Source organism: Dermochelys coriacea, chromosome 12, assembly GCF_009764565.3.
Source record: "Dermochelys coriacea isolate rDerCor1 chromosome 12, rDerCor1.pri.v4, whole genome shotgun sequence".
In the NCBI taxonomy this organism is placed as follows: domain Eukaryota; kingdom Metazoa; phylum Chordata; order Testudines; family Dermochelyidae; genus Dermochelys; species Dermochelys coriacea.
The window spans coordinates 32,911,809-32,921,515 of NC_050079.1; the positions used below are offsets into that span (position 1 = coordinate 32,911,809).

The 9,707-nt window shown below is 42.5% G+C and overlaps 1 protein-coding gene across 3 annotated transcripts in view; it reads left to right on the plus strand.

Moving 5' to 3' along the window:
* CDYL2 (chromodomain Y like 2) overlaps nucleotides 1-8,972 on the plus strand; it is a 94,653-nt gene extending 85,681 nt beyond the window's left edge. For all 3 annotated transcript variants that reach the window (XM_043495250.1, XM_038368219.2, XM_043495251.1), the window contains 2 exons: nucleotides 342-485; nucleotides 4,308-8,972. In XM_043495250.1, the coding sequence (XP_043351185.1) occupies nucleotides 342-485; nucleotides 4,308-4,466 (303 nt within the window). In that variant the 3' untranslated portion in view covers nucleotides 4,467-8,972. The remainder of the gene's footprint in view (nucleotides 1-341; nucleotides 486-4,307) is intronic.
* The last annotated feature ends 735 nt before the right edge of the window (nucleotides 8,973-9,707 follow it).

Below are 9,707 nucleotides of genomic sequence, written 5' to 3' on the forward strand. Positions count from 1 at the left end.
ACTTAGTTTATCCCAGTGTAAAAAAAAAGATCAGAGTTTGACCCCCATAATAGCTTATACTTGCTGTCATGGATCAGTGCCATAGAATTGCCTATATACTGACAGTTACTCTTGTAAAATCACTGACATCAATTTGCTGATATGAACAGCTAATGTATTTTTTTTTAATTTGCTGATACCATGCTTAGATGTCACTGCCAAAAGCACTTTATAAGTACTTCTCTCTAAGGAGAAGGATGAAAATATTTGCAGGTCTTATTTGACCATAGCATCAGGCATATGTGGTGCAGGAATGAAGAAAATCACCACGCAAGATCTTGAGTGAGCCTTTTCTTTTGCAGGCAAATGAAATGTTGTTCTGCGGGAGAAAGCTAACGGCACAGGAAGCCTGCAGCAGAGGACTTGTGTCACAAGTATTTTGGCCAACAACATTCAGTCAAGAAGTGATGCTGCGAGTAAAGGAAATGGCATCTTGCAGTGCAGTGGTAGGAAATCTATCGGCTTTTGTTTCTATCAGATAGATTACAACTTGTATTAAGGAATTAAATAGAAACCTGTTCAGGTATAGGCAAAAGAAATATATAGCTATAACTTTACCCTCACAGGGAAGGTGTGCTATAAAGGCTGATCATGTACTATAGAACTCAATTCTCAACTCCTGTAGTAAAATCTCTGGAGAGGGGGGCTAATGGAAGGAAGTCTATGCAAGGATTGCTCATGGATTTCTTCCCCAATTGTTTCATTGGGGAGGCAGGTTGTTTCAATTCCCCCTTCCCAATACGGAATGGATTGTAGGGCTCATTGATGAACCTGGGGGATCCACACACAGAGCCAGGGAGTCAGCAGGAGACCTGTACCTCCATGCTGACTCTCTGTCCCTCCCTGAAGCGGTTGCGTTGCCACAGCCTTTAAAAAAGAGACCCCTCCCACAGTGAAGGGGAGCCAGTCGGAGGGGAGGGGAAATGTGTCCCTCCAGCTCCTGCTTTCTTCCATCACCAGGCTACTAACTCCCTACCTCCCTCCCCCCATGCAGTTTCTGACCCCCCAGAGCATTTTCTTGAAGTCCATGCAAGGATCTTGGGAGCAAAATTTGGTCCAAGGGGTCATTACTTCCCTGTTTCCTGATTGCAGCTTAGTGACTGTTAAAACCTCTGCATAGCCCTCACTTTCCAAGGCCCTTTTCCTTGAGGCATGTATATTCCTGCACCAGCCCCATCTAAGCTTTTGAAAGAAATGTAATGTAAACAGAAACAATGAAAACCACAGCCTCCCTAAAATAGCACTAATAAAATGAAAGCAACTGGTAGTCATTTGTACTTAATTCCTTAGTTATACTGCATGTCCCTGGCAGTCTTAGCATTCCTTGACTTCACTTAAAAGACCTGTTGTTCAAGAGACAGTAGTGGCAGACGATTTTTAATTAAATCAAGTGTAGATTACATCTCAGAAAACATACACAGAACTAAATCCACCATGAATTGGTCTTTGGAAATGCAGCATAATCTTATCGGATCAGGCCGATACATCTTATATTATATGAGCTGAGAAGCAGAGGCGGCGAGTTGTATGGGCTCGTGGTGCCCAGGCACCATATTCAGGGCCCTGGGGCCCAGCTCCACCAATGTTTGGTGCCGGGTCTCTCCCCCGGCCGCACCTGCCACCTCACACACCTCCCCCGAGTGTCTCCCGGACCCCACTTGCTGCCCCCATGCACCTCTCCCGGGCCCCCCGGAGTATCCCTGCCTCTCCCCTGCAGCTCCACCCTGCCTCTGCTCTTCTGGCTCCGGGCATCAACTGCTGACGCAGGGTCCTAGTGCCCCTTACTCACTAGTGGCAGGGCAAGCTGCCCTTACCCTGCCCTTCCACCTTGGACCCTTCCCTTTTCCAGCAGGACCCTCCACCAGCACAGGGGAACCCCTGCCCACAGTCACCACTCCTGCCCCACATTGGGCAAGGTGCAGCCCCATCCTTCACCCCCAGTGAGGGGCAGCAGCCAGGGCCGTCCCTAGCTGTTTTGCTGCCCTACACAGCCCCAGGCTTCCACAGAGAGGAGCAGGGGGGGCTGGCCCCAGGCCCCTGTAAGGGACAGGGCCTGGCCACTTCCTGTGGGAAGTGGAGTGACCTGGCCCCAGTCTGCTCCTCTCCCCTGGCTCCCAGCCATGCTGGTGCCGAGTGCTGGGAGGGGGGGGCGGTTCCCCCTTCCCCCCCCAAACCTGGGAGCCAGGGGAGTGGAGTAGGCTGGGGCCGGGTCACTCCACTTCCCACAGGAAGTGGCCAGGCCCTGTCCCCCACACAGGCCTGGGGCCCCACACGACACCCCCCCACCCACCCTCGGAGGCCTGGGGCCAGCGCTCCCACACGCGGAGGCCTGGGGCCTCAGGCTGCTCTGCTCCCCTGGCTCCCAGGCTTTGGGGGAGAGGGGAACCGCCCCCGCTCCAGCACTCGCTGGCGGCGCAGCTGGGAGCCAGGGGAGTGGAGCAGACTGGGGCCAGGCCGCTCCACTTACCACATGGTGGGTGCAGGGTCGGGCCTGGCTGCAATCTTCAGGGGAGCGGGGCAGAGCAAGGGCAGGGGCCCTGGGCAAGAATGGGAGCAGAGGCTGGAGCAACACGCAGCTGCGCAGGGCACCAGGAAATTTGGTGCCCAAATTCCTGGTGCCCTACGCAGCTGTGTGCTTCGCATATGGGTAAGGATAGCCCTGGCAGCAGCAGGGGAGGAGACACACATGTGATGGCAGCCTCCCCCAACCACCCCGGCACCCACCACAGGGGAGGTGAGGGGCCTTCCTGGACCTGAGAGGGGCCCTAGGAGCACGTGCAGTGACAGTGGGGTGGGATGAGTGTGCTGCCGGGGAAGGGGGGGAAGAAAGGGGGCCCCTCCCCCAGAGCTCACTGCTGTCAGCAGGGAAAGGGCTGGAGGGAGTCCTCCTCTCTGGCCCCAGCCACGGGTCAGCCTGCCTGCACCCCAAACTCATCCCCAGTCCTGCCCCACCCCAGAGCCCACACCCCCAACAGGAGCCCTCATCCCCCCGCACCCAACCCTCTGCCCTAGCTCTGAGCCCTTCCCACACCCCAAACCCCTCATCCCCAGCCCCACCTCACAGCCCTCACCCCTGCACCCCCTCCCTCCACACCCCCTCCCAACCCCAAACTCCGTCCCAGAGCCTGCACCCCTACCCCCTTCCCACACACCCTCTCCTGCCCCTAAACTCCCTCCCAGAGTCTGCACCACTCACCCCCTCCTGCACCCCCAGCCCAGAGCCTACACCCAAACTCCATCCCAGAGCCCAACCTCTCACCTCTTTTGCACCCAAACTCCCTCCCAAAGCCTGCACCCCAGACCTCCTCCCCTCACCCAAACTTCCTCCCAGAGCCTTAGACAGGTGCGGGGAGCAGAGTTTGGGGGGGGGGGTTCTGGGCACCAACAAAATTTCTACAAACCTGCCACCCCGATAAGCACTCTGAATCTCATTCTGCATTCTCCATTCCCCCACACACACTGATCAGGTGCACAATAGCATCTTCTACTGAGGTCTGTTAGATTGAAGGAAGGTGTTAAGATATGACCAAACATGAAGCTACCTATCAAAAGAGTTAAAAACTATAAAGGAGTTAGGAGTCTAGATTGAGCTCAAAAGTAGAACGAATATAATGGTCTCATTCGAGTTCACTGTGGACAATTGTGCATAAAAATACAAAACAAAAATCAACACCACCAAAAAAAACCAAACCCAACAACCCTGCTGTTTATAATTGACCCGTTTACAGTCTATTGAGATTAAACACAGTTTTGGAATAGCAATGAGTTACGGTCCAAATCTGACAGGATACCTTAGTCTAGGACTCAGTTGTTTGGTAGAGCTTGCTCCCTTTTGTCACCCTTTTCTACAAACACTATCACTTTGTATTAAATCCCTGCCCTTGGAACACAATGAAGTATGGAACATATTCCAATTTTATTTAACTAATAGAGTTCCTTTTGGGTTTTGTATGTAAAAATAAGTAAAGGGAGACAACCTAATTTGGCTTAAAACACTTTCTAAATTAAGGTGGCCTAAGTAAGGCCCCTTAAATCACTCTTTACTTTTGAAAATCTTGGTGCTAGTGCATAAATACAAATGCCCATGCTGAGTATCAGCAGCTTCCACTGACTTCAGGTGGAGTGGTGGCAGTTTAATACTTCTGAAAAATCAGGTCCAACTTCTCTACACCATGGAGATAATTATTTAAGTGGTAAAACACTGTTAATACTGCTATCCATAATAAGTTGAACAGATAAAAAAATCTTTGCTAATATTTTCATTTTAGGTATTAGAAGAGTCTAAATGCCTGGTGCGGAGCTTCCTGAAATCTGGACTTGAAGATGTGAATGAAAAAGAGTGTCAGATGTTAAAACAACTGTGGAGTTCTTCCAAAGGACTGGATTCATTATTCAGCTACTTGCAAGACAAAATTTATGAAGTCTGAAGTCACAGTTTCACTTCAAGAAAAAACATTCCAAGTGTAAACAGAGTTCAAACATTACTTGTGTTTGAAAAGCAGAGGGAACGCATCCTTGAGATGAATTTGTGACAGTGTATCTTAATACAGATGGTTGTGTCAATTTCCTTGTGAGCTAAATTGAGAAGTTACACAGCTATTTTGTGTAATCAAGATGGAGGCAGACTTGGTCAGTGCACATAAATTCTACTGAGTGCTACATCATTCACATGCTCATCCAGTAAGAAGTGTACATTCCACGTGCTGAAAAGCACTACTATGGCCCAGTAAGGCACACCATCTGTAATGATTTATTTTGTCTGTCCTTTTTTTAAACTTATTCTTGCTTTGCAACAAATGTCTGTGCTGACACTGAGGGCTCTATCTGAAAATCAGGTCACAGTAACACTCTGCAGACCGAGATTACTATACTTCAGAAATATTTTAATTATTTTTTTAAGTTCTAACAATGTAATGGAAAAACCTGATAATTTATATGTATAATATGTAAAGTTAGTTTGGGGGGGGGGGGGGAATACTAGGATTTTTTTCTTTCATTGAATTTATTTAACTTATTTATTGTTTTTGTATGCAACTGTTTGTTGATCATACAGATATTATTTTCATACTTCCCTTGACTGGATTAATGGTTTCACATGAGAATGCAAGTGCCCCAGTGCATTTTTAACAGTGAGCTGGATATACAATAAAGAACATACAGAAATCACCAAATGTCTGGGCACTAGACAGCCATGTACGTGTTCCTTTATGTGTGAAATTGTACAAAGATGTATTTAAGTCGAGTTCCAGTTTGTTAAACTTATTAAGGAAAATCAGTGGAAGCTGCAATTGTGAGTCCCACACAAGTCTCTCTTCACTTCCTGCCTTCTTGAGGAGCATTGGAGGGCTTGCCAACAAAATGCTTTAAGTTTACTATTTTCCCATTAGCTGGACATTAATAACAGGGTGTGTGGTGCCTTTATGTGGCATCATATTTTTCTTCAGGTTTAAACATCTCCTTTTGGTCTGAAGTCTAGAAGCAAACCCTTGTGAGCCTCAGTCTAACTCCCTGATTGCTCAATTGTGGGATAATTAATACTCTGGAGGCATCTGGGTCTGAGATAGGAGTTTTATAAAACAGTGCTAGGTTTTGAATTGGGTGGAGACAGAGTTTTTGTTTTGCTTTTCCAATACTCCATGGCTGGCCACCCCATGATCTAGTTATGAAAAATAAAGTAATTAAATAAATAAATAAAAGTCAATGGCTATCCATAAAAACAGTCCATAAGTGACCAAAAAAATTCTAATTTGCTGTGTTAAAATGTGACCCTAATATTTTTCAGTGATACTGACTTTTGAACCCTAGATTCAAAAGTCTAGCAGGCAGTTAGGGAGGAAATAATATGAACACATTCAGTGAATCGAACTGCCATGTTAGTATGTCCAAATCATAATCTCTCAAAGCAGAAAATTTGCACCTTTGTTTCTTTAGTGATTTGTGCACTTGTTCTCCATCCTTGAGCTCACTGACCAGATTACAGTTTAAAAGAACCACAAAGTGAGCTGAGGGGTTTGTTGGTTTTTTCCTTACAATCTTTCAAAAAAAAAAAAAAAAGTCTCAATAAAGTCTGTCAGATTGCAAACCGACAATTCTAGTGAACAGTAGGTTTCCACAAAGTCCATCCATTTTTTCCTTTTTCACAGTTAAATGTAAATTACCTTCCATTTACATTCTATGTATGTTCCTAAGGCCAAATTGTGCCATTGATTTTTTATTATTTTTTATTTTTTTTTTAAGCAGAGCACTATGTTGAAGTCAGAACTCCTTCCCTTGCCCCAAGTTCTGCTTAAAGTTTAAAAAAAAAAAGGCAGAATCTGACCTGTAGTTAGAATTTGTTTAAATGTCTTCAAAAATGCAACATTGTACACGATTATGAAGTGACTTATTTTTCAGTGGTCTAAAAGGGTAATTCTTTCCGTAAAAATACGAAATGGTTGATACAGCACTTGTTATATGTTAAGGGTTGCTTACTTCTTAGGCCCCCTAGCAAAATTTAAATACATGTTCAGGTTACGCACATGCTTAAAGGCTTTGCTGGATCAGGGTCATAGAACCCAATCTCATAAGCATGCACACAAGTCGTTTACTTCAGTAGTCCCACTGACTTCAATGGGATTAGTCACGTCCATAAGTATTTGTACAATCAGGCTTTCAGTATGGGACTTTAGAAAAATCAGGAAAAGTATCATGATGCCCCAACTTCCATTTTTTCTTATACTGGTCCAGAGAGTTACAACTCCAAGCCATGTAAAATGTGTCAATAAAATACTAGAAATTTTATTTCAATACTGTGCTTGTTATATGTTGCTATAACTAGGAAAATTGCTCTCAGCAGTATGAAGATGTGTTTTACCACAGAAGGTTTTAGAACAAAAAAGAATCATAATGCAATCAACTTTTAAAATGCACCATTTCAACTGCATTTTCAAATATTCAAGTTAATATTTTGTTTGACAGAGGAATGGTTGAAATGTGTTTTTTCATAAAAAGTGCTAATCATATTTAATGTTTAATTATTCATGTCTAAACAGTTACAATCTAGTTTCCATAGAATTTGTTTTTCTTTCAGAAAAAGGCTAATAATTTCAAAATCTTCCTTTTCGAGTATTTAAGGCTCAGAATTGATTTTCTCTTCTGTTTCGGTCTTTATTTGCTATTCAGATACATAGATATACTGTACATATTAGTCTGGGTACCTTTACTAATATTCACAGTATTTAAAAATATAAATGCAATTTGTTGTTAAGTATGTTATTTTATTCTTATGTAAATTGTTTTGTACAACCTTTAAAAATCTGCATTTTTGCATTTGTAGATATTCAAGGTAAGCAATTTATTTTGTGTTGTCTTGCATGTATATTTTTGCTGTAGATAAATGTTGTTTAGTTTACTACTTCAGTACATTTCTGTTTAAATGAATAAGCTTACAAACTTTAATACAGTATATATTTTCAGAATATAAACTTTTATATTTCTGTGGTAGATTAGGGTATGCGTTTTAGGCAATCTTTTTCACTACTATTAACTCTTATTTTAATCTATAGTATACTGGTTTTGTGCCAATAGTTTTTCACTAGAATAAAATGCTCTTTTAATATTAGGGATATACAGACAGGTTTGCTGGTGGTGGTGGGCAGGTCTTCTGTTTTGTTTTGTTTTTTGCCAGCCTTGAAGTAACTGAGTTTAAAGTGTAATTTGTAAATTTATTGCATTTGTGAATAAGCCTTACCATTAGGTACAACAAATCTTAAAACTTCGCAACTGCATATGTAATATTAAGGACTTCCCCAAATAATCTAAAACAGTTGGCAAAATCAGAGTACAGGGCCTTAAGTTTTTCTTGTGAGAAGGATAATACGGGTTGTTTTTTGTTTTTGTTTTTTTAAAAAACATAGTTAGAGACTTGTCAGTTTGGGCTTTGTTCTATATAAACTGTGCATATTGTTCTCCCAACCACAGTAGTTAATCTCAGGCTTTTTGTGGCTGGGTCTATAAAAGTCAAATCTGGCTGAAGCCAGCACTCTTTAGGAGGACACTAAAGAAGTTTACATAAGAGACTTATAGACAATCTTAATCATAGTATATTTAAGTATTCACTATCCTGGATGTGTTATCTGTGTCTACCCAGTTAACCGTATGTTTTAAGCCATATTAAATCTCTTTACCACTACTTTAAATACTACACTGAAAGTCATTCCCTAACTTACCAACAGGTTGACAGGCTTGTGATTTCTAGTGAATAAAAATATGCCTTCCATAAAAACAAAGGACCAAAGAATTACATTATTCTAACAGAGCATTAGTTACTTAGCAAGTGAACTAGTCTGACATTTATAGTGATGATCAAATGGTCTCTTCCTGCTACAAACATTTCATTCTCATTCATTTTGAGCGCAAGGGGGAAACGTATCCACTAGACTATTGGAAAATGAGCAATGATCTGCTAAGCTGGCACGTCTATTGGTAAGGCTTATTACCAAACCTCTGAGATGAAGCAAAGAACCAAAAATTCACAAAATCTGTCTATGTACATTTATTTGATTTCAAACTTGTAACTTGCACAAAAAATTAAAAAGGTAGAAGTTTGCAAATTAGGCCCTTAAGTTATTTTGTCAGAATGTCATGGAACAGACTAAAACCGTTTATAAAATTTGTAATGAGTACATAATATAATATTATAAGGGTACAGGCACCCCTTTATCACAGTGTTGTAAATATTTTCTGAAACTGGTATAGTACGGAGGGACTTGTATCTTGATATATCAAATATTGACAGTCTACATCAAATTGTACACAATATATTTGTTGATGGTCCTGTAACTAGTGTATGGACACATTTCTGGGTGCCTTAGAAGTTGTATTTTTCATGTGTGTTAATATGCAGTATTTATACATTGTGAGAAGCTGCTTTGAATAAAAACATTGAAACTTCATTGCAATTTAGTGATTTTCAGTTTTCCAGGAATCAAAATGAATTTGGTAAATAGATGCCATACAGAAAAGGGGGTATTATAAAGTGATCTGGTAAAAACATTGAATAGACGCCTACGTTTTAAACGAAATTAGGCATACAGAGGTTTTTATTGTGAGAGGACATTAAATTTAAATCTAATCATCCATCCAAAGATTGCAGCAACAAGAAGTGCTGTTAGTAATGTAACTTCATTCCACCTGACCTTCTGTTCACATCCAAGAAAATGAACAAAGAATCATTGTCTTCAATATAATTTTTTAAGACTACTTCTACTCCTCCATCGCTACCACTCTTGCTTTGACATATGCGAGTCATACAAAGTATGACACAATGTGGCTCATGCTGCTCTAGAGCCCAGGACTGCCAGCAATGATGCAGTTCTAAATACAGAAGTGGCTGTGCTAAGTGATATCTGGCTTTGGAAGGGTGATTCTGCACAGAGGACTGCACTGTGCAAGTGGCACAGAGCCCTGTGTTGCAGCCAGTGTGGAGCGGCACCATCCCAGTGGAATTGCAAAAGGCGCACAATCCTGTGCATTCGTCTATGCATAGGGCTGATGTGTAGGCTGTGCCATGCTTAGGGTCTCCTCTCTGACCCACTTAAAAAAGTAGAATACCTCAAGGTCATAGAGAGGGAGCAGACACTTAGCTCCCCCTGAGCAGAACAGCAATACGAGAAACCTTGTGATGAGGC